Here is a 25,826-nt window from a genome sequence, read left to right as displayed (position 1 = left end):
TTTGCCTTCAGTTGGTACCTCAGCTGGTCGTGGTTCTTTACCTGGTGGGGTGACTCAAACCTTCATTTCTGAAGGGTCTGGGTCATTACTAGTCCTGCCTAGATTACATTAGACTGCTTCCATCATGGAAGGGACAGTGTTTTGTTCTTACTGGAATAGACACTCTGGATATGGATTTGCCTTCCATGCATGCAATGCTTTTGCCAAAACTACCATCCATAGAATTACAGAATGCCTATTCCACCATCATGGTATCAACATTAATAACAGGACATGGAAATACTAAGAGACAGCTTAAGGGTGTCCTGAATTCCAGATATGCTCTTCTTTTCCTCCATCATGGAGTACTTCAATTTCCCCTTGGTAGTCAGGACCAATCACCCCAGTAACCTCCTTCCTTGCCTGTTGATATTGAGGCATGAGGAGCCCAAAGTAGCTGGGTGGCAGTCTTCACTTCCATTTCAATGGAATCTTTGTTGTGTCTCCTGGTAGAAGCATCCCTTCCTTTGGAACTAAGATTTCTAGGCCAGGAAGAGTATAAAGTCATAGGAATAGGAAGCAAACATTTTGCTTGTGGATAACAGTGAGTGGTGTCACTCCCATTTCTACCCCTGAATCCTGGCTTGGGGAGGAATAGCTCCATATATTAGTTGCTGTTTTACAGCATATATAGCCTTTTGGAGAACCTTGCCCCAGTCCTGCAAGGTACTGCCACCAAGCTGGAGCTGTAACTGAGTTTCCAAAGCCAGCTACTTCAGGATGGTGGGGACATGGTAAGAGTGAATTCCACGAGCATGAGCCCATTGCTTCACTTCTTTTGCCGTGAAGTGAATTTCTTAAACTGTGGCAATGCTGTGCGGAATACCATGATGGAGGATAAGGCATTCTGTAGTTCTACGGGTGGTATTTTTGGCAAAAGCATTGCATGCATGGAAGGCATATCCATATCCAGAGTGTCTTTTCCAGTAAGAACAAAACACTGTCCCTTCCCTGATGGAAGCTGTCTAATGTAATCAACTTGCCACCAGGTAGCTGGCTGATCACCCTGGGGAATGGTGCCATATTGGGGGCTCAGGGTCGGTCCCTGCTGCTGGCAGTTTGGGCACTCAGCAGTGGTCACAGCCAGGTCAGCCTTGATGTTGCTGAGCCCATACATAACCTCCATTTCTGCCATCATGGCCTCTTCGTTTATGAGCCAGTTAGGCGACACCAGGGGTGCCTGGGGAAAGGCTGACTGATACCCATAAAATGGGTCATCCTATCCACTTGATTATTAACATCCTCTTCTGCTAAGGTCATTCTTTGGTGAGCATTCACATAGGACACAAATATATTCACGTTTTTTTTACCCAGAGATGTTCTTTTCACATACCTGTTCCCCAAATTTCTTTGTCGCCAATTTTCCAATCATATTCCAGGTCTTTGATCATTGAACCAAATCATTGGCTCAGACATGAATCAGTGTATAATTGCACATCTTGCCACTTCTTCCAAGAAAAGTGAACAAGCTGGTGTACTATCTGAAGTTCTTCCCACTAGGAGGATTTCCCTTCACCACTGTTTTTGAAGGATGTCTCAGAAAGGGGCTGCAGGGCTATAACTGCCCACTTCCGGGTGGTGCTTGTATATCATGCAGAACCATGTGTAAACCCAGGCCTGAGTCTTTTCTTCCTCTGTTAGTTTATCATAGATAACTCCCCATGAGGCAACAGGTGCAGGATGGAGGCAAGAAGGCCATGTAGTAGGAGTGAGGAGCATGGGCATTGGGCCACTTCCTCATGTAATTTACTTGCATCTCAGGGCCTGCCTGGGTTTGATCACATATATACCGCTTTCATTTGATGCTGGAGTGTTGCTGTGCATGCCCAACTTTACGGCTTGGTGGGTCAAGTAACACTCAGTTCATGACGGGCAGCTGAAGTCACACATAATTTGGTGGCCCATAGTCAAGCCTTCAGTCTCTTCTAGGGCCCAGAAGCAGGCCAAGAGCTATTTCTTGAAAGGGAGTAGCTATCTGTAGAGGATGGCAGGGCCTTATTCCAAAATCCTAAAGACGTGCAATGCAATAAACCTATAGGGGCCTGGGGCGCCCGGGTGGCTCAGTTGTTAAGCGTCTGCCTTCATCTCGGGTCATGATCCCAGGGTCCTGGGATCGAGTCCCGCATCGGGCTCCCTGCTCTGCGGGGAGCCTGCTTCTCCCTCTCCCACTCCCCCTGCTTGTGTTCCTTCTCTCGTTGTGTGTCTCTGTCAAATAAATAAAATCTTAAAACAAGAACAAAAACCTGTAGGGGCCTGTGAAAGGCTCCAGGTAGCGTCCCTATCTGTTGCTGCCACTTCAAGCACCACTGGACCTGGGGGTCATATGGCCCACGTGGCAGAGCAGCTTTGCACAGCAACCTGGACTGTTGCAGAACCTTCTCTTGTTCTGGGCCCCAGGAAAAACTTGCAGCATTTTGGGTCACTTGGTAAATGGGCCAGAGTAACACACCCAAATGAGGAGTATGTTGCTTCCAAAATCCAAAGAGGTTGGAGAGTTGATATCCTCCTAAGATAGGACAGTGCAGGTGTATTGCTGGTCTTGCCAGCTGAAGGCTGGCTCTGGTGGGCTTTATGGGCAGGTATGGAGAAAAAATCATTTGCCTGATCAACAGCTGCATACCAGGCACCAGGGGATGTTAATTTGCACAATGATGAAGCCACAGCTGGTACAGGAGCTTCACCCGGAGTTACTACCTGGTTTAGCTTGTGATCATCTGATGTTATTTCCTAAGACCCATCCATCTTCTGCATAGCAGAGCACAATGGGTCCCTCCAGGAATGCCGAATGCTTTTGATATGCTATTTTCCTAGGTTTGTACAGTTATAATGGTTTCCACTTGGCCTTTCCCACCGTAATAGACCTCACTGCACAGGTTGGAGAACAAATATGGGGATTCTGTCGGCTGCAAGTTATGTCTACTCCAATTATGCATTCTGGAACTGGGGAAATAACCACAAGATGGGCTTGGGGGACCCACTGGGCTCACAAATGAGGTGGACCAGAGTTAAAACTCCATTGATCACCTGGCTCCCTTGAGCCCCTACTCTGATGAGAGGGCCACCATGACATTTTGGATCTCCTGAAGTCAATGCCTATTCACAGCCAGTGTCCAGTAGTCCCTGAGAAGTCTGATCATTTCCTTCTCCCCACTGCAGTTATCCTGGTAAATGGCAGTAGGTCCTTTTGGGGAAGGCCGGGAGAAAGATTAAGAGTATAAATTTTGGTAGAATACTGGGGTCCTTCCTCAAAGGGACCCATTTCCCCTGTTCATTCCAGGGGTTTCTGATCTGTGAACTGGCTCAAGTCTGGGAATTGATTGAGGGGCTGTGACTCTCTATTTTATGATTTCAATTAGACTTTTGTTCTCTTGACCTAGAACTTTTCTGCTTATATAGATCAAGTAAGAATTTGGTAGGCTTCTTATTGATTTCATTTCTAGGAGCACCATCATGTAACCAGCTAGTGCCATAGGTCCGTGCCAGTCAGACTATTCTGCTTGCTTTGATCTGCTGTCCTTTGTGGTAACTACACCCACCTTCCCTTTGATGCTGTAAGGCCAGAAAAGCACTCCTTGGGCCTTGAAAAGGCAAGTAACCTTGCATTCAATAGGAAATGAATCCTGCCAAAAACCTGTGAGCCTGAGGGAGGACTCAGATGAGCTCCCAGCCCTGGCTGATACCATGAGTGCAACCTTGTGAGACCCTGATTAAGGCTGTAGCTATGTTATACTGGACTCCCGAAGCATGGAAACTGGAATGATAAATGTTTTAACCTAAGTTTTTTTTTTTTTTTTTTTTAAGATTTATTTATTTATTTTAGAGAGGAGAGAGAGAAAAAGAGGGAAAGACAACGTACGTGAGTGGGGGGAGGGGCAAAGGGAGAGGGAGAGAATCTCAAACAGACTCCCTGCTGAGCATGGGTTCGATCCCATGACCCTGAGATCATGACCTGAGCAGAAATCAGGAGTCAGATGCTTAACCGAATGAGCCACTCAGGCACCCCTTAACCTGCTAAGTTTCTGGTAATTTGTTACACAGCTTGGAAAACGAACAATGAAAATATGGATAGATGTAATGAGAAGAAAAAGCAGGAATGATTCACATCCCAAATGCAATAATTGCAGCAACCTGCTACCCAAAAATCCGTGAGTGCTTTAAAAATACCAATCCCGTGGGCGCCTGGGTGGCTCAGTTGGTTAAGCGACGGCCTTCGGCTCAGGTCATGATCCTGGAGTCCCTGGATCGAGTCCTGCATCGGGCTCCCTGCTCAGCAGCGAGTCTGCTTCTCCCTCTGACCCTAACCCTTCTCATGTGCTCTCTCTCATTCTGTCTCTCAAATAAATAAATAAAATCTTAAAAAAAAAAATACCAATCCCGTGCTACTGAAATGATAAAAGTTAATATATGTGAGACTTTTAAAACACTTGTGTGCCAGTTTGAATGAAAAACATATATATACAATTTTTGGGTAAAGTATCTATTTTGTTTCTTGTAAAATAAAAAGGTAAACTATATGTGAATCAAGAATTTTATTAAAGTCAGTCAAGCTGAGAGTCAACTATGAAAGGTGTGGGCAGACCATTAGTGATACACTAGAACAAAAATAATGTATCACTGAGGCCTTCTTGAGAAATCTACCAGAGAGCAAGTTCCAGACAACAAAATGACTGAGGCACTGACATAAGCACTGGTGGTGAGCATTAAATACACAGTTTTTTTCTAGAAATTAACACTAATTGAAGGTTAACAGGGAGAGTATGCTACCTACTGTCAATATGCTCTGGTATTGTAGGTATAGCACAACTATTTAAAAAATGGGGGGGCCCTTGAAGGAGGTGGAGCTTAATTCCCCACCCCCTGAATGTGAGCCATATTTTGTGATTATAGAAAGGAGGGAGGGAGGGGTGACTTTACAGTGGATAAACCTGGTATGTCTGTGTATCTATCTACTAGAGTCCTAGCAACAATTACAAACCAAAAAGCAATGACCATGCCCCACTGCCTAGATTGTGCTATTAAAATACTACTTCCCCATAAATAAAACCAGGGATTCTTGGAGAAATGACCAAAGAGCAGGAAACATATAAGATGTGTCTAGAATATTCTTGCCATACCGGATAGCAAAATCATATCAAAAAGAATCAAGAGCCAGCCTAAGGATGCTCCTACAAAAAGATACAATCAACCAATAAGTAACTCCTAATGAAAGAACACGATACCATAAGTAGTCTTCCAAAATAAAAAGTCAAATATGAGCTGACCAAGACTCTGAATCCAGAGGACAGAGAATCATGTTTGAACTATAGTATTAAGTACAATCAGCAAAAAATCAGACTGCAGGAAACTTCAAGTTAAAGGATTGAGTGTCTTTACAAATAAGTTGTAAGAAAAAAACAAGGGCCACCTACAGACTAAAGATTTTTTTTTATTTTTTATTTTTATTTATTTATTTTTATTTTTTTAAGGTCTTATTTATTTGACAGAGAGAGACACAGCAAGAGAGGGAACACAAGCAGGGGGAGTGGGAGAGGGAGAAGCAGGCTTCCTGCAGAGTAGGGAGCCCGATGTGGGGCTCGATCCCAGGACCCTGGGATCATGACCTGAGCTAAAGGCGGATGCTTAATGACTGAGCCACCCAGGCGCCCCTAAAGAATTTTTTTAAAAAGATTTTTTATTATTTATTTGAGAGAGAGAGAGAGAGCATGAGAGGGGGGAGGGTCAGAGGGAGAAGCAGACTCCCTGTTGAGCAGGGAGCCCGATGTGGGACTTGATCCTGGGACTCCAGGATCATGACCTGAGCTGAAGGCAGTCACTTAACCAACTGAGCCACCCAGGTGCCCTAGACTAAAGATTTAAAAGGTGTATCAAAGACAATAAGAAAACAGGCAAGATAAACTGTAATGTTAAGAGAAATACACTTGGTTCTTAAAACTATAGAGAAATTTTAAAATGTGATTACTATAAATGTCAGGATAGGGACTTCCATTAATGGCAGAGTAGATTTACTAAGATAAATCACATTCTGGGCCATAAAATACATCTTAACAAATTTAATACTAAAGAAATTAGTAACAGAAAGATAGCTGGAAAATCCCCAAATACTTGGAGATTAAACCACACACTTTTAAATAGCATATGGGTCAAAGAAGAAGTCTTAAGAGAAGGTAACCATTTTGAACTAAATGAAAATGAAATACAAAGTTCCAAATTTGTGGAATTCAGTGAAAGCAATGTTTAGAAGGGAATTCATGGCCCTAAACATATATAGTAGAAAAAAAAAAGATCTAAGAATAAAATAAAGTAAGCTTCCACTTTAGGAAACCAGAGAAAGAATAGCAATTTCAGCCTAGAGCGAGGAGTAGAAATAATTAAAATCACAATGGAAATAAATGAAATTGACAATAGGAAATCAATGGAGAAAATCAATAAAACCAAAAGTTGATTCTTCTTTTTTTTAACAGTGCAGTTTTTTTTTTTTTTAAAGATTTTATTTATTTATTGGAGAGAGAGAGAGAGAGACAGCACAGTCTGGGGGAAGGACAGAGGGAAAGGGAGAGGCGGACTCCCCACTGAGCAGGGAGCCTGATGCAAAGCTAGATCCCAGAACCCCAAGATTATGACCTGAGCTGAAGGCAAATGCTTAACCAACTGAGACACGAAGGTGCCCCCAAAAGTTGGTTCTTTATTTTTTAAAGATTTATTTATTTATTTCAGAGAGAGAGAGAGGGAGAGAAAAGGTGGGGGGGGGGTAGAGGGAAAGAGAGAGAGAATCTCAAGCAGACTCCCTGCTGAGTGCAGAGCCTGACAATGCGCAGCTCAATCTCACAACCCTAAGATCATGACCTGATCAAACCAAGAGTCAGATGCTTAACCAACTGAGCCACCCAGGCACCCCAAAAGTTAGTTCTTTAAAAATATCAATCAAGAGGCGCCTGGGTGGCTCAGTTTTTAAGCGTCTGCCTTCAGCTCAGGTCATGATCCCAGGGTCCTGGGATTGAACCCCACATCGGGCTCCCTGCTCCACGGGAAGCCTGCTTCTCCCTCTCCCACTCCCCCTGCTTGTGTTCCCTCTCTTGCTGTCTCTCTCTCTGTCAAATAAATAAATAAAATCTTAAAAAGAAAAAATCAATCAGGTGTGCCTGGGTGGCTCCGTTGGTTAAGCAACTGCCTTCGGCTCAGGTCATGATCCTGGAGTCCTGGGATGGAGTCCCTCATTGGGTTCCTGGCTCAGTGGGGAGCCTGCTTCTCCTCTGACCCTCTCCCCTCTCATTCTGTTTCTCAATCTCTCTCTCAAATAAATAAATAAATAAATAAATAAATAAATAAATAAATGGATAATATCTTTAAAAAATAAAAGTATCAATCAGATTGGTAAAACTATAACTAGGCTAACAAAGGAAAAAATAGAAATCACAAATTACTATTATCAGAAATTAAAGAGGGGACATTAAACTATCAACACTACAGAACTAAAAAAGAATCATAAGGGAATACTAGAAACAACTTTAAGCTAAAAAATTAGATAACATAGATGAAATGGATGAATTCTTAGAAAGACACAAACCATCAACACTGACTCAAGAGGAAACAGATCTGAATAGATCTATAGTAATTAAACAGATTGAGATAGCAATAAAAAAAAGTTCCCACAAAGAAAATCCCAGGATCATATGACTTCACTGATGAATTCTGAGGCATTACCCTGATACCAAAATGGAGAAAGATAACACACACACACACACACACACACACACACACACGTACAGAGCAGTATCTTTCATGGCTATATACAAAAACAAACAAATAAACAAAAAAACCTAAAAACAAAAATTAGCAAATGAAATCCATTTATAAATAAAAAGGAGTATACATGATCATCAATGGGATATATCCAAAGGAATGCAATGCTGATTTAACATCTGAAAATCAATTAATATATCACATTAATAGGATAAAGAACAAAATCCACATGGTCATCTCAATAGATGAAGAAAAAGCATTTGACAAAATGCAATATCCTTACATGATAAAAACACTCAACAAAAGAGAAGGAAACTTACTGGATTCATAAAGATATCTATGAAAAACCCACATCTAACACCACACTTAATGGTGAAATACTAAAGGTCTTTCCCCTAAGTTCAGGAAAAAGACAAGGATGTCCTCAATACTTTTATTCAATATTTACTAAAAGTTATAGCTAGGATAATTAGACAAGAAAATGAAATAAAATGTGTCCAGACTGGAAAAGAAAAAGCAAAACTCTCTCTTTGTAGATGACATGGTCTTATATATAGAAAAATCCTAAGGAATCCATTAAAAAAACATTAGAATTCATAAACAAGTTTTGCAAGTTTACAGGACCCAAGATGAATATACAAAAATCCACTGTAGTGACATCAGGGAAGATGGCTAAGTAGGAAGATTGGCAGGAAATTGCCTGAAAAATTAGACACTGGTAACTCTGGAGTATGTGAAACATTTGCAGCATCCAGCAGAGAGTTTGATGAGGAGGCTGGTAAATTTTCTCAATTGCAACTTTGGTGAGAAAGGGGATACCATTTCCCATCCTCCAGCCCTGGAGCAGGCAGCGATAGGGTCAGCAGCCCATGGTCCTGGTGTGGCTTGTTGGAGCTAGAGTGGGCAAGAACAAGTTTGTTCTCCAAAAGTCAGGGTTGTGCATTCTGATTCTGTTTTTGATCAGGGTGTGGCAGGCATGGAAGTTGGTGGTTGTTTCAACTCCCATGAGCTGAAGTGCCTCCCAGCCATGAAAGAATTTAAAGACAGGATGTATTTTTCTCTCTCTCTCGGGAGCCACATTTAAGGAAATCTTTGTCAGGTCACTGGATGACTATAGAGACAACAGAAGGGAAACGTCAATGAACACGTACAACAAAAAATACACACTTTGCAATACCATATGGAAAAGCCACAAAGGATCGTTTCAGCCATCAACAAGCAAAACCCAGCAATCCCTGATAAATGGGAGAATTAGATTTCCAGAATTACCACAACATGATGCTCAGAATGTCCACTTCTCAACAGAAAATTACAACACATACAAAGAAATAGAAAAGTATGTTCCATCCACAGAAAATAGAGTTTGACAGAAAGGATCCCTGGAGAAGCCCAGGAATTAGAATTATTAGTCGAAGATGTTACATCAACAGTCTTAAATGTGTTTGATGAGCTCAAGGAAACCATGGGTAAAGAACTAAAGGAAATCAGTAAGATGATGTCTGAACAAAATGAGAATATCAGTAAAGAAAGAGAAATTATAAAGAGCAACCAAAAACAAAAATTCTGGAGCTCAACATCACAATAACTGAAACGAAAAACTCACTAGTTGGATTCAATAGTAGATTTGAGCAAGTAGAATAAAGGATCACTGAACTTGAAGATTAGACATTAATTATCCAGAAGAGCAGAAAGAAAAACAAAATGAAGAAAGTGAATAGTCTAAGGAGCTGAGAGACACCACCAAGCATACCGACATATCCATTATAGGAATCCCAAGAGAAGGGAAAGAGAAAGGGGCAGAAAAAATATTTGAAAATATAATGGTTCCAAACTTCCCATGTCTGATGAAAGACACATCCAAGAAGCTCAACAAACTCCAAATAAGATAAATTTACAGGGATCCACACTGAGATACATGACAGTCAAGTTGCTGAAACTCAAAGACAAAGGGAGAATCTTGAAAGCAGCTAGAGAAATAACTCCTCAGGTACAGGGGCTCCTCAACAAGGTTAACAGCAGATTTCACATTAGAAGCCATGAAGGCCAGAAGGCAGTGGGATGACATTCTTTTTTTTTATTCTTATGTTAATCCCCATACATTACATCATTAGTTTTAGATGTAGTGTTCCATGATTCATTGTTTGTGCATAACACCCAGTGCTTCATGCAGAATGTGCCCTCTTCAATACCCACCACCAGGCTAACCCATCCTCCCACCCCCCTCCCCTCTAGAACTCTCAGTTTGTTTTTCAGAGTCCATCGTCTCTCATGATTCATCTAGTGGGATGACATTCTTTTTTTTTTTTTTTTTTTAAAGATTTTATTTATTTATTTGACAGAGAGAGACACAGCGAGAGAGGGAACACAAGCAGGGGGAGTGGGAGAGGGAGAAGCAGGCTTCCCGCAGAGCAGGGAGCCCGATGCGGGACTCGATCCCAGGACCCCGGGACCATGACCTGAGCCGAAGGCAGTCGCTTAACCAACTGAGCCACCCAGGCGCCCGTGGGATGACATTCTTAAAGTGCTAACATGAAACATGCCACCCAAAAATTCTATATCTAGCAAAACTTCAAGAATGATGGAGAAATTAAGACACTTCCAGATAAACAAATGCTGAGGGAGTTCATTATAGTGTAGCAGCCCTATAAGAAATGCTAAAATGAATTCTTCAGGCTGAGATTATAGGACACTAGAAAGCAACTCAAAAACATCAGAAAATATTGAAGAACACTAGTAAAGGTAATTTCATAGGTAAATATAAAAGCCAGTTATTATTGTACTTTTGGCTTGGTTTATGTCTCCCTTTTTCCTGTATGATTTAAAAGGAAAATGCATGAAACAGTTAAAAATCTATGATAATGGTATACAATGTATAAGATGTAATCAGTGACAGTAATAGCATAAAGAGGGAAGGATGGAGATGTACAGGAGCAGAATGTTTATATACTAATGGAACTACATTGATATTATCGAAAGCATATTTTCATAAATTTAGGCTGTGAATTGTAATACCTAAGGTTACTCCTAAGAAAATAACCTAATATATACAGAAACTGAAAGAAGGTGGGAATCAAAATGGTACACTACAAAAAATCAACTAAGTACAAAAAAGGGCAGTAACCAAGGAACTAAAGGAACACAAACCATAGAACACACACAAATAAAATAGCTAACTAACAGAAGTAAATCCTTCCTTAACAGTAATCACATTAAATATAAGTGGATTAAACTCTCCTATTAAAAGATAGTGCTTGGAAAAAAAAAAAAAAGATAGTGCTTGGCAGATTGGATTAAAAGACAGAATCCATCTGTATGCTATCTATAAGACACTTACTTTAGATATAAAGAAACACAGGTTGAATGTAAAAGGATAGAAAAAGATATTCCATAAAAATAGCCAGCAAGGGGTGCCTGGGTGGCTCAGTTGGTTAAGCGACTGCCTTGGGCTCAGGTCATGATCCTGGAGTCCCAGGATCGAGTCCTGCATCGGGCTCCCTGCTCAGCAGGGAGTCTGCTTCTCCCTCTGACCCTCCTCCCTCTCGTGCTCTCTCTCAGTCTCTCTCTCGCAAAAAAAAAAAAAAAAAAGCCAGCAAGAAAGCTTGGGGGGGGTGCTATATTATAGTCAGACAAAAATAGACTGTAAATGAAAAAGGATGAAAAGAGACAAAGGAGGAACATTTCATATTGATAAAACTTTCAATACAGCAATAAGACATAACAATTACAAATATATCCATACCTAAGGAACTCCAAAATATATGAAGCAAAAATAGACAGAATTGAAGAGGAAAATAGACAGTTCAACAATAACAGTTGGAGACTTCAATACCCACTCTCAACAATGGATAGAAACAACCAGATAGATGAATAAGAAAATAGAGAATGTGAACATCATAAACTGATTAGATCTAATAGACAGAGAACATTTAGCAACAGAATACACATTCTTCTCCAGTACATATGGAACATTCTCCAGAATAGTCCATATGTTAGATCACAAAACAAGTCTCAATATATTTAAGTAGATTGAAACCACAAACAGTATCTTTTTCTTTTCTTTTCTTTGTAAAGATTTATTCATTTTAGAGAGAGAGAGCACATAAGAGAGTGAGCACGAGTGTGGGGGAGGGGGATAGAGGCAGAGGGAGAGGGAGAATCTCAAGCACACTCCCTGCTGACTACAGACCTGAGATTATGACCTAAGCTGAAATCAAGAGTTGGATACTTAACTGATTGAGCCACCCAGGTGCCTCCACAGTATCTTTTTCAATCACAATATAATGAAACTTGAAATGAAAACAGAAAGAACACCAGACATTTTACAAATAGGTGGGAATTAAAGAAACACTCTTAACCAACCAAAAGAAGAAATAACAAGGGAAATTCAAAAGTACTTTGAGACAAATGAAAACATAACATAGCAGAACTTAAGGAATGCAGCAAAAGCAGGGCTCAGCGGGAAATTTATAGCTGTAAATGTATATGTTGAAAAAAGGAATATCTCAAATCAGTAACTTTCATTGTACATCTTAAGGAGCTAGAAAAAGAAAAGCAAACTAAACCCAAAGCTAGCAGAAAGAAGTAATAGAACAGAGATAAATAAAATAGAAAATAGCAACTCAATGAAATTAAAAGCTGGTTCTTTGAAAAGATCAACAAAATTGACAAACCTTTATCTAGATTGACTCAGAATAAAAGAAGATTCAAATTACTAAAATCAGAAATGAATGTAGGGACATTACTATCAATTTTACAGAAATAAAAAGATATTCTACCAAAAGTAATGCAAGAAGAAATGGAGATATGCAAGGGTTGCCATGAGAGCGAGAAGGTAGTGTTGAGGCCTGCTGGGGGAGAAGGCACCCTACACAATTCTATGGCTAGGTATAGACACTCCTATCCTTTTAAGGTAAAAACTTCAGTGGGAACCTTTGTCTGTAAAGATGGAAACAGTGTGGCCCTCTGAACAGACACTAAAAATAGCTCTCATCTCAAAGAACCCAGCACTTGTGTAACAATATGAGAACTTAGATGCTGGGGAACAGCATTTAGTGAATGAATCCTTCCAGCCAGAGAGAGTTCTCTCTTTGGACTCATCACCTTGCATTTGTAATCAGATTGGATCACCTCCCATCATGATGCCCCTGACAAGAGTTCTTCAATGAACCTTATAGTAAGACACCTTCCCCAAAGAAATGCAGTATCCATATACAGTCCATTGGTATATACTGGATCTTCAGGGAACACTACCATTACTAGTGAAGAATATATTAAATGGCTCAAGGGTCACTATGGAGCATTTTTCTATAGCTTCACAGTAAAACTCCTAGAACCACCTCCCGTTTCTGCAACTAGGTGTTCCTTTAGAGTCAATGATAATGCGCAAAATCCACAAATGTATGCGAGGCACATCCTGAAGGTTTAAGCAAAAAGAAACCTGAAGATGTGTTCTGTTGCGGGGATAACGACAATTGATCTTTTTCTTTGGACAGGCCTCTTTGATAGATGGTGTGGAAATATTCAGCTTTACAGGTTTCACAGTGATTTTTTTATAGCTCATGATATGAAGAACAAACAAGCTCCAGAAAACATCTTCCAGTGACCATCCAATTTCTGATAACTATTCTATCCCTAAAATGACTAGTATTTTGCTGCTTCAATCTTACAAGACTTTAGCCAATGAGAATGAACACATATTAAGACTGCAACACTGCCAGGAGCTTATATGGCTAATGTGAGGCTCCAACTACTTAGAAAAAGCCAACTACTGCCTTCTAAATCTTTGCCCCATCAATTTACCCAAGTTGCAGTGCGCTGGCTTCAACATATTGTAGAAAGATGCAAAGTGCTGGTGAGGTGGATTGATGGTGAATCTACTCACATGCCTGGGTTCACTCCAAAACATAGTCATGAGGATAATGTGAATTTGCCAAAACTTGTGGAAACCTTTAAGGGATGGAAAGAGTAGGTAATAAAATGCCTTGTAGTCCTCCAAAACTAAGGACCTTCAAGTAGGAGTAATTAACCAAATACTTGCACATAAATAGAAACTCCGAATAGACTTATGCTATAGACTTGATGTTTCTGTCCCCTCAAAATTCATATGTTAAAATCCTAGCCCTTAATGTGATGATAATAGGAGGTGGGACCTTTGGGAGGTGATTAGGTCATTAGGGTGAACCTCCTGAACAAGATTAGTGTCCTTACAAGATGAGACACCAGAGAGCTTATGTCCTCTCTCTCTCTGTTCTCCCCCATGTGAGGATACAACAAGAAGACCGTCATCTGCAAACAAGAAAGAGTGGTCTCACCAGACATCGGATATGCTAGCACCTTGATTGTACTTCTCAGCCTCCAGAACTGTGAGAAATAAATGTTTATTCTGTGGTATTCTTGTACAGCAGCCTGAACTAAGATACCTGTAAGTGGTGAGATTGAAGTGGTGATGAAAAATCTCACAACAAAGAAAATCCTAGAACCAGGTGGCTTCACTGGTGAATTCTGCTGAATGTTGACATAAGAATCATTACCACTTATTTGCAAACTCTTTCAACAAACTAAAGAGGAGGGAATACTTCCAAACTTACTCTATGAGGCCAGCATTACCCCGATACCAAAACTCTACAAAGGCACTACAAGAAACTAGACAAAAATTCTCTATGAATATAGATGCAAATACTCAAGAAGATACTAGCAAATCAAATTCAGCAGCACACAAAAAGGCCATCCCATGACCAAGTGGGATTTGTTCCTAAAATGCAAGGATGGTGTGACATATTAAAAAATAATCAATGCAGTAAATCACATTAATGAATGGAATAAAAGCAACAATCTTCTTGATGCAGAAAAAACATTTGATAAAATATATAAAAACACTCAATAATCCTGGCATAGTAGGGAAATTCTTCAACATGACAAAAGCCCTGAATGAAAACCCAGCAGTTAACATCATACTCACTGATGAAAGACTGAAAGCTTTCCCTCCAAGGTCAGGAATAAAGCAAGTGCCAGCTTTCACCACTCTTATTCAACGTAGGTCTGGAAGTTCAAAACCAGAGCAATAAAGTAAGAGAAATAGAAGGCATCCAAATTGGAAAGGAAGACGTAAAGTTATCTCTGTACATAGATGACATGGCTTTACATGTAGAAAAACCTCATGATTCCACAAAAAACTGTTGGAGCTAATAAATGAATTCAGCAAACCTGCAGCATACAAAATCAAAACACAAACATCACTTGTATTTCTGTGCCCTTGCAATGAACAAGTCAAATGCAAATTTAGAAAACAACTCCAGGGTGCCTGGGTGACTCAGTCAGTTGAGTGTCTGACTCTTGATTTGGGCTCAGGTTATGATCTCAGGGTCATAGGCTCTGTGCTCAGCAGGGAATCTCTTTGAGAGTCTCTCCTTCTCCAGACTCTGCCCCTTCCTCCACTCGCATGAGCATGCACTTTCTCTCTCTAAAATAACTTAATAAATCTTAAAAAAACCCCAAAATTCCATTTACAATAGCATCAAAAGAATAAAATACCTAGCAATGTAAAATGGTATAGTTGCTATGGAAAATAGTTTGGTTGTTCTCAGAAAGCTAAACACAGAATTATCATATGATTCAGAAAGCCCACTCCTAATATATATCCAAAATGAAGTAAGGTACTTGAACAGATACTGGTATGCCAATGTTCATTAAAACATTATTTGCAATCCAAAAGGTGGAAACAATCCAAGTATCCATCAGCAGGTAAGTGGATAAAATGTGATATATACATATAACAGAATATTACTCAGACATAAAAAGAAATGAAGTTTTGATGCATGTTACAACCTCACTGAACCCTGAAAAGCTTATGCTAAGTGAAATAATCCACACACAAAGGACAAATATTGTATGAATCCATTTACATGAGGTACCTAAAATAGGCAAATCCATAGAGAGAAATAGTTTAGAGACCACCAGGGGTTGGGGCAGGGGGAATGAGGAGTTATTGCTTAATGGTTACAAAGGGGTAATGAAAACATTTTGGAAACAGATGGTGGTGTTTATATACTGTTAATGTAATTAATGCCACTGAACTGTATATTCAAAAGGGTTAAAGTGGCAACTTTTATGTTTATATATTTACTGTAATTAAGAGATAATGTAACATATAAAAAACCACTGAATTGTATACTTTAAATGGGTCAAACTTATGGTATGTGAACTATACTTCAGTCAAGCTGTTTCAAAATAAATAAAAACCATATTTAGGGTGCCTGGGTGGCTCAGTCAGTTAAGCGTCTACCTTCAGCTCAGGTCATGATCCTGGGGTCCCGGGATCCAACCCCACTTCGGGCTCCCTGCTCATTGGGAGTCTGCTTCTCCCTTTGCCCCTCCCCACTGCTCATGCTCTCTCTCAAATAAATAAAATCTTAAAAAAAAAAAAAGTATCTGAGTTTAACAAATGAAAAACTTTGAATACTATAGAACACTGTTGAAATAAATTAAATTAGAACTAAATAAATGGAGGGGCGCCTGGGTGGCTTAGTCATTAAGTGTCTGCTTTCGGCTCAGGTCATGATCCCAGCGTCCTGGGATCGAGCCCCGCATTGGGCTCCCTGCTCCGTGGGAAGCCTGCTTCTCCCTCTCCCACTCCCCCTGCTTGTGTTCCCTCTCTTGCTATGTCTCTCTCTGTCAAATAAATAAATAAAATCTTAAAAAAAAAAAAAAGAACTAAATAAATGGAAAGACGTCCATATTCACAGATCAGAAAATTTATTTTTTTCAGAAAATTTAATATTAAGGTGGCAAAATTTCTCAAAATTATATAGATTCAACATAATACCTATCAAAATCCCAGATGACTTATTTGCAGAAACTGACAGGCATCTTAACATTGACCTGGAAATTCAAAGGACCCAGGACAGCCGGAACAATCTTGAAAAAGAACAACAAAAGAGAACTCACACTTTCCAAATTCAAAACTTACTAAAAAGTTTAGGTAAGATAAGACAGTGTGGCCTAAGTTTAGACATATAGATCAATGGAATAGAATTGAGAATTCAGGGGCTCCTGGCTGGCTGAGTCAGTAAAGCATGTAACTCTTGATCTCGGGGTTATAAGTTCAAGTCCCACATTGGGTGTAGAGATAAGTTAAAAATAAAAACATATATATATATTTTAAATTTTATTTATTTGACAGAGAGAGGGAACACAAGCAGGGGGAGTGAGAGAGGGAGAAGAAGGCTTCCGGAAGAGCAGGGAGCCTGATGTGGGGCTCGATCCCAGGACCCTGGGATCATGACCTGAGCCGAAGGCATAAGCTCAATGACTGAGCCACCCAGGTGCCCCCAAAATAAAAATCTTACAAAAAAATTAGAGTTTAGAAGTAATTCTTCACATAGTTATATATCAGATATATATATACACCTTTGACAAATTTCCAGGACAATTCCATAGTGAAATAATAGTCTTTTTAACACTTTTTAACACATCACAGCATATAAGGTTAATAGTATATAAATTTTGCCTGCTTTCCTATATACTACCAGTGAACAATTGGAATTTGAAATTAAAAACACAGTACTATTTATTTTATTTATTTATTTTTAAAAGATTTTATTTGTCAGAGAGAGAGAGAGAACACACAAGCAGGGGGAGGGGCAGACAGAGGGTGAAGCAGGCTCCCTGCTGATCGGGAGCCGGATGCGGGACTCAATCCCAGGACCCTGAGATCATGACCTGAGCCGAAGGCAGACGCTTAACCGACTGAGCCACCCAGGTGTCCCACACGGTACCATTAACAATAGCATACACACAAAATGAAATACTTAGGTATAAATCTAATGAAATATGTACAAGATGTATATGAGGAAAATTACAAAACTCTTTTGAAAAAATAAAACACCTAAATAAATGGAGGTATCCATATCTATGGACTAGAACACTCAATATCATTAAGTCAATTCTTTCCCAATTTATTATAGATTCTATGTAATCCTAATCCAAATTCCAGGAGGGTTTTTCATAGCTATTAACAGATTCTAAAATTTATACGAAGAGTATAGCTAACACAACAGTGAAGAACAAAGTTGGAGAACCTATACTGCTCAACTTCAAGACTTCCTATAAAGCCAGTGATTGAAACGGATTGGTAGTGGTGAAAGAATAAACAAGTGTATCAACAGAACAGAATAGAGAGCCCAGACATAGTGCCACACAAATACAGTTAACTCATCTTTGACAAATGATGCAAAGGTAACTTAATGGAGATAGTCTTTTCAACAAATGGTGCTGGAATAATTGGAAATACACACACACACACAAACATGTACACAGACCTTACCATTGTCACAAAAATTACCTCAAAACCAATCACAGACCTAAATGTAAAACACAAAAGACTTCTATAACAAAACAGGAGAAAATTTAGATGATATTGGGGTTGGCGATGAGTCTTTAGATATAATCCAAAAGCACAATCCACACACAAAAAGATATTGATGTTGTACTTTATTAAAATTGAAAACTTCTGCTCTTCAAAAGGCACTATTAAGTAAATGGAAAGATATGCCGCAGACAGCAAGAAAGCATTTGCAAAACGCTTATCTTTCTGAAAAAGGACTGGTATTCTAAATATACCAAGAACTCTTAAGCTCAGTCAGAAGGGTGCCTGGGTGGCTCAGTCGGTTAAGCATCTGGCTTTGGCTAGGGTTGTGATCCAAGGGTCCTGGGATCGAGTCCATATTGGACTCCCTGCTTCTCCCCCTCCCTCTGCCCCTCCCCCTGCTCGGGCTCTCTCTTAAATAAAATCTTAAAAAAAAAAACCCTCAATCAGAAAACAACCTAATTAACATATGAGCAAAGATCTGAATAGACACCTTACCAAAAATGATATAAAGATGTCATAGGAGCATACAAAAAGTGCTCAGCATCATGTCATTAGGGAACTGCAAATAAAAGCGAGATACCACTACCTACCTATTAGGATGGCTAAAATCCAGAATGTGAACTAAACTTTGGAGAGCATGTGGAGCAACAAGAACTGTCATTCATTGTTGGTGGGAATGTAAAATGGTACAGCCACTTTGGAAGACAGTTTGGAAGTTTTTTTGGTAGTGTTTTGTTTTTAAAGATTTTATTTATTTGACAGAGAGAGAAGACAGGGGGAGCCTAAACAAAGGGAGAGGGAGAAATACTGCTGAGCAGGGAGACTGATGCAGGTCTGGATCCCAGGACCCTGGGACCATGACCTGAGCCGAAGGCAGTTGCTTAACCGACTGAGCCACCCAGGGGCCCCAGTTTGGAAGTTTCTTACAAAACTAAACATAATTTTACCTTATGAGCCAGCAATCACATTCCTTGGTTTTTATACAACAGATTTGAAAATTTATTTCCACATAAAATCTGCATGCAAATGTTTATAGCAGCTTTATTCACAATGGTCAAAAACCAGAAGCAAGCAAGATGTCCTTCAATAGGGAAATGAATAATCTTGCCATTCACACAGTAGACTACCACTCAGCAGTAAAAGGGAACAATTTGATACATACAACAAATGGATGAATCTCAAATTAAGACACAAATAAGTATGTACTCTATGATTCCATTTATATGAAGTTCAAGAACAGACAAAACTAATCTGTGACAATGGACAGATCAATGTTTACCCTGGTAGGGGGCGGAGGGGTGTTGACTACAAAGGAGCACTCTTTCTAGGGTTATGGTAATGTTACATATGTCTTTATTTGGATGTCAGCTAAGGGTGTATGTATTTGTCAAAAAGTATAAAGCTATTAAGATTTGGGTATTTTGCTCCACATAATTGTATCACAATAAAACTGGTTATTTGAAAGAGAAAGTCAAGATAGTGGCTATTTTGGGGAAGGTAGAGTTGTGATTGGGATGCAGCAGTTGTGGGGCTTCTGAAGTGATTGTTTAACAAAGTTCTATTTTTCACCCTGGGTGGTAATTTCAAAGTTGTTCTTTTAAAAAGTTATGAAGCAGGCACCTGGGTGGCTCAGTTGGTTAAGCGACTGCCTTCGGCTCAGGTCATGATCCTGGAGTCCCTGGATGGAGTCCCGCATTGGGCTCCCTGCTCAGCAGGGAGTCTGCTTCTCCCTCTGACCCTCCCCCCTCTCATGTGCTCTCTCTCATTCTCTCTCTCTCAAATAAGTAAATAAAATCTTAAAAAAAAAAAAAAGTTATGAAGCTATACATTTTTTCCATGTAGTTTTCTGTATCTGTGCTGTAATTTACAATAAAAGAGTACAAAAAAAATACATCCTTTCAAAGGTGTCCATTTTTTCACAGATTGAACTGTATAATCTTTAAATAACTTTTAATCTCTAAAATTGTGTGATTCTATATTATTACTGTGATAAAATCACTGAAAATGAAAATACTATAAGGTATTTCCCTATTTAATGAAGTTTTGAAATATCCAGGTTTTAAAATATATATATATGAAAGATTTTCTAGACAAAGCAGATGGGTTAAAACTGTTTTTCTTCCAGATTTATGTTTCTTTGATTTTCCACTGTAGAGAAAAGAAGCCAAATCCAAGTCTTACCTCAAATATATTTCCAATTCTTTCTAATCTTTAAGTTTATGAATGATACTTTTCTGGACCAAAAGTCAGTTGGTCTCTGGACTATCTCCTGTCTATAAATCACTGGAAAGCACAATGTAATATCAGCAATTAAAAAGTTATGTACAAATACATGTCCATATAAAGAACATAAATGTACAAAAGAGTTGTATCTGTAATAACCAAACCTACTAACAGCCTGAATGTCTTTCTACAGGTGAACGGATAAACAACTTGTGGAACATCCATGCAGTGGAGAGCTTGGTACTCAGCAACAAAAAGCAATTAACTCTAGAAACGGATAAATCTCAGGATAAATTTCCATTATGCTGAGTAAAAGAAAGCACATTCCCTTTCTCAAAGAATACATTATATGACTTCACTAAAATACAATTCCAAAAAATGCAAACTCATCTAGTGACAGAAAGCAGACCAATGTTTGTCTGAAGGTGGGGGGCAGGTAGGGGCGAGAAGGAAGAAATCAGAAGCACCAGGAGAAACTTGGTTCTGATGGCGATGTTCACTTTGACCACAGTGATGGTGAAATGGCCATGCATGTACGTCAAATCTTATCAAATTGTGTATTTTGAGATGTTTAGTTTATTGTAGGTTAGTCCTCAATAAAGCTGTTTTTAAACAACATAGTATACACAGACAAGACTCTCCCAACTTCTGACTGTATATATAAGGCAAGGAAATACTGAAAACGCTATTGTTCCAACCTGCACTGACAAGCTTCCTTTGATGAGTTGTCTAAGTTTTGTTCAAATTGTGGTGACAATACTTTTGGAGAGAACAGGTCTGTAATGTAGGATCCCAAGTACCTGAATCATAGCTAGCACACCACGAGATCACTGGGGCAGTATGTGCACGGGAGAAACTGAGGCAAAGGAACGTTCTAGCACAGTCTAGCAGACTATACTGGTGTCTAGCAAACAACCAATAATACCTTTTAAAGTTGGTTCCATGAAGCAGCGGCGATTATTCTGAGGAATTCTTAGCCTAGGCTACACAGGCCTATGTGGCCTAAGCAGAAGCCCGCTTTGCCTCTTCTCCAGTGCTATTCCAGATGAGAGCTTACCATTTCAACTGGAGGAAGCCTGCTGCAGGTGAGCCAGAGCGTTGGTCCCAAAGACCTGGTCAGAACTGGCACAGACTCCCTGTCTTAAATCTGTTCAGGTCAGGGCAAAGAGGAGAGCTCCAGGCCCACGCTGGCACTGCAGGTCCTCAGGAAAGAGAACATCCAGCTAGAAGGGACAGAGATGCTTGCTTGTATTCAAAGGAAGCAAGCCTAGCTACTATACCATTCAGGCGGCTCAGAGGAAGCAACAGTAACCTTGTGAAGAAAATCCGCCCTCCATGCCAGTTCCACCCCAACTCCTAATTATTCTAGAATTTGACAAATTTATACCTGCAATGGGACAAAATATAGTCTTGTATTTAAGATAACCAAGATCCAACAGACTTTACCATGGTGACATCTTCAAAATACCAGAATAGGTGGAACCCATTTATGTGGAGTAACAAAACTTTAGCAGAGTAGACTCTCAACATTGTGTAAGAAATTACAGTGGGACACACACTCACGTGGTGATCAGCATGGCACGGACTTACTTTATAAAAAGATGCAAACTGCTCATGTACAAAAACCTCTTTGAGTCCTTTATTAACATTTGGAGATGTGCGGTACGTACAACTAACAGCATCACACCAGCTACAGAAGTACAAATAACCGAGAACGTACTTCAGAACAAGGATCTCAGAGCAATTTCAGATGTTGCCTGCTCTGAACCTCCACAAAAACCCAACTCTGACACACGCGGGACAGACACTATAACAATTTCACTTTGAAATGGTTCTTTAAAAAAAGGACAATTAATAGTTCAAACCCTTTAGAGTGTGAGATGTGGCAAGTCTCTTGGTGCCATGGCACTGCTGTAAAAGGCCGGCTCAGGCATCTGAAGGTCAGACAGAGTAAGACCCGGCTGGGATGAGGGGAAGAGGTTTGATTTTCAGTGTAGAGCGATAACAGATGGTCCAAGTGGATACTTTCAGTCCAGGCTCAGTATGGGTCCTGCAGGAGTCCACCAGATAAATAGAGTTTATAAACCAGAAGGCTGAAAACTGGCAGCCATTCATTTGTGTCACTGATTCTAACTGGCAGACACTGATGCATCAGGAGTCATTTATGACACAGCGAGTTTAAGAGGGATACGCCTGAAAGAGAGAATGGAGTTCACTGCGTCAGAATAGCTCTGATCCATTTGTGCCACTGGGTACCATGGGTCCCTCTGCTTTCTTGTGTGAATTAAGGAACACTTCCTTTACTTCAATGTTCCACTTTGAAAATAACCAAAACCCTCCCCCCACCCCACCATCATTCTTCATAAATTCTGTTTCCAAAGTCCTGATTCTTCTGGGTCTAGACTTTTTCCTTTCGCTTCAATTTTGACACCTTCTTGACAGTCCCGTTCTTGTTTAGAAGCTTCAGGACGCGGTCTTTATGATCTAAAACCTTAAGCATGGAGTCTCTGGCCTCACTGATCTGGTCCATCACAAGTTTACACCGCTGCATATTTCCCTGCAACAGAAGACATCATCAACAATCAGTAATCGGGAAACCACCAGGCTTTCAAATAACTTTTCACCTATGGACAGGCCATTTTGAGGCTTCTACATAGAAAAAATGTTTTAGTCTTTCTTGGTAATGCACGCTAAAGTAAATAGGTTTTTCTTTTTTTAAGATTTATTAATGTATTTGAAAGAGAGTGTGTGCGAGCGGGGGTGGGGTGGGGGGCTAGGAGGAGCAGAGGGGGAGGGAGTCTTAAGCAGACTTCCTCCAGAGCACGGAGCCCAGCGTGGGGATTGATCCCATGACCCGTGAGATTGTGACCTGAACTGAAACCAAGAATTGGACGCTCAACCAATGAGCCACCCATGCGCCCCAAAGAGTAGGTTTTTACTAAAAATATTAGTGAAAGAGGGAGGGAAATGGGAGAAGTAAGACCGTCTAGTGACAACCCCATAAACTGGATGATCAGAGGGAAAGGGCTATGTCAAACCTGTATCAGTTCATTTATTCGGTGTAGATCATCATCAGTTGCTGCTTTTTTCTTTGGGATAATCCCTTCCTGTAGGTTGGTGAGTCTTTCATAAACATCATGTTCTAGATTTGTCTGCAACACACAAGAGGATGGGCATCATGGCCTCAGAGATACTTTTCCTTGGTAACCTCAGGCAAATGCACCCACCTTGAATCACTTCTGTAAACTGGGATGAGAGCTGTTTGGGTGATAGAATCCTTTCTCCCGAGGACTAGGGCACTAATGTACAGCAAGGGAAATTGATCAACAACGATTAATAGGACAACCTGTCATAATTTAGGGCCCATCTTCAAGGATAACTTTTAAATACTGCCCTGAATTCACAACTGCTCTAAAAAAAGTCTAAAGGTTTCACAGAAACATGCTTTTCTAAATAACAAAAAGTAGCCATGGAACTACTTTTTTTTAAAGATACTCATAAAAGACATTGTTCTTCAGATCACAGCTACTCCAAAGATGGGAAAACTTCATGAGGTTGTCGTTTTGATTGCCCCCCGCCCCTTCACCTCCTTGGTGAAGGAAGGATTCCCGCCCTAGGGTTATGGAGACGGACAAGTAACACCCGCCAACACTGGACACAGGAGATCAATAGCAGTTTACTAGTCAATATACTCACAGCCCAGGGGAGGAGGACACCACACACCACGCAGGGCCACGCAGGGGCTGCACTCAGGAACAGAGTGAACAAGCAGGGGCTGTAGGAGGCAGGCTTTGTAGTATCGAGAGGGAGAGGTGTTCCCTGGTTACCATGGGGATTGTGACAGCTTATTTGAACAATATTGCAAACTGGCAGGGAACTAAAGCCCACTGATCAGGAAGAAGTGGGAGTTGAGCCTGGTCCCTCTGATAAGGAGCATTGTGGGGAGCAAGGACTTACAGTTAGGCCATTTGAAGCTGTTTCAGATTCACAGCAACACAAAATATGGAACCTTAACTGTAGGTCTTATACACAGTTGTTCAGTGTATTTTGGTTCTTGGTACCAGACTAAGATATGTTCGAATTATATCTATGGGATAAATATAGTAATTACAATATTATATCATATATTATACATAAAAATTCTGCATGATCCATGCTAATTGGGAATGCTTCAGAATTACTTAAAAGGAAACACTCTATGAACTCAGATGCCTCCAGCATCTGTTCCTCTCTTCAGCAGGACGTAACAACTACTAGAACTCTACCCACCAGCTGTAGCAACTGAGCAGCACAGAGGTGAACTTTCCAGCCTTGAGCACGACAGGATACCCCTTTCTGGTTAGCTATTTCCTGCAGCATAGCTTTCTTCTCTTCTGGAACCATAAAAAAATAAAAATAAAAAGTATATTTCAATTTTTATAAAGTTCAAATAATTCGGGTTCAAGCTACCGATGCACTACTATTTTATCAAGAATTTCTTTACTTAAATATCTTTAAATAATTACGAACAGAGGTCACAACATGAATAAAAGTTTCTCCTTTTGTTCACCCCAAAAGAATGCTGTAAAGACGTACTCTGCTAATCTAGTGAGTTTGAAAGAGAGCGAATTAATATTCTAATCTCTTAAAGGAAGGGAAATAGTCTCTGGTGGTCTGGAGCCTTGCTCATGTGTGATGTTTGCAAGCATGTGGAGAATTGGGCATGAAGTTTTAGAAGCTTTTTGGTGTTATCTAGATCTTGGAGAAATGAAAGGAATCAAATTTGAATAGCATTTCACATTTGGATAGAAAAGTCCAGCAACCAGAACTGTAGTAAAATAAATATGAAACGTATCATTTGGATTGGGGAGAGGGAAAGCAGGATTGAAGGGTACTTGTCAAAGGTGAGTTGAGCTGTGTATCTGAAGTTTTAACTACTCTTTAACTACAACTTAAAATGTATTTATAGGGGCACCTGGGTGGCTCAGTCAGTTAAACGTCTCCCTTTGGCTAAGGTCATGATCCCAGGGTCCGGGGATTGAACCCTGCGTCGGGCTCCTTGCTCCTCGGGAAGTCTGCTGCTCCCTCTGCTTGTGTTCTCTAATAAATAAATAAAATCTTAAAAAGTGTATTTATACATTAATTAAAAATTTAGATAATAAAAATTTAAAAATATTTTTAAAATTTTACTTTATTTAAAAATTTATTCTTGAAAAGACTATATATTTGTCAAAACGCACAGAATGTAGAACACCAAGACTGAGCACTAATGTAAGTGATGAACTTTGGGTGATAATGATGTGTTGGTGTAGGTTCATCAAATGTACCAAATGTACCACTGTGGTGGGGTGTTGATAGCTGTGCATGTGTGGGGACTGGGGGTACATGCGAAATCCCTGTACCTTCTATTCAATTTTGTTGTGGAACTAAAACTGCTCTAAGAAGTTCATCAATTAAAAAAAACTCAACCTCTTCTAGT

At 40.0% G+C, this 25,826-nt stretch overlaps 1 protein-coding gene, 1 long non-coding RNA gene and 1 pseudogene across 13 annotated transcripts in view; 2 read left to right on the top strand and 1 right to left on the bottom strand.

Moving 5' to 3' along the window:
• Positions 1 to 20,744, top strand: part of LOC135363861 (uncharacterized) — a 54,799-nt gene extending 34,055 nt beyond the window's left edge. The window contains exon 3 of the long non-coding RNA XR_010410094.1: positions 20,562 to 20,744. This is a non-coding gene — a long non-coding RNA (uncharacterized LOC135363861). The remainder of the gene's footprint in view (positions 1 to 20,561) is intronic.
• LOC123839171 (archaemetzincin-2-like) lies at positions 9,242 to 13,780 on the top strand (annotated as a pseudogene).
• Positions 20,745 to 21,985: 1,241 nt separating the features above from the next.
• SAP130 (Sin3A associated protein 130) overlaps positions 21,986 to 25,826 on the bottom strand; it is an 85,027-nt gene continuing 81,186 nt past the window's right edge. For 6 of the 12 annotated variants that reach the window (XM_064586357.1, XM_064586356.1, XM_064586359.1 and 3 more), the window contains 4 exons: positions 24,638 to 24,741; positions 24,065 to 24,157; positions 23,407 to 23,520; positions 21,986 to 22,925 (listed from right to left, as the gene is read on the bottom strand). In XM_064586357.1, coding sequence (XP_064442427.1) covers positions 22,767 to 22,925; positions 23,407 to 23,520; positions 24,065 to 24,157; positions 24,638 to 24,741 — 470 coding nt within the window. In that variant the 3' untranslated portion in view covers positions 21,986 to 22,766. The remainder of the gene's footprint in view (positions 22,926 to 23,406; positions 23,521 to 24,064; positions 24,158 to 24,637; positions 24,742 to 25,826) is intronic. The other 6 variants (XM_045869097.3, XM_054506263.2, XM_045869090.3 and 3 more) reach the window with 2 other exon arrangements.

Source organism: Mirounga angustirostris, unplaced genomic scaffold (genome assembly GCF_029215605.1).
Source record: "Mirounga angustirostris isolate CCGP_5_RB_7025 unplaced genomic scaffold, mMirAng1.0.hap1 SCAF_3, whole genome shotgun sequence".
Taxonomy (NCBI): Eukaryota; Metazoa; Chordata; class Mammalia; order Carnivora; family Phocidae; genus Mirounga; species Mirounga angustirostris.
This window is presented reverse-complemented; position numbering and strand designations above follow the sequence as displayed.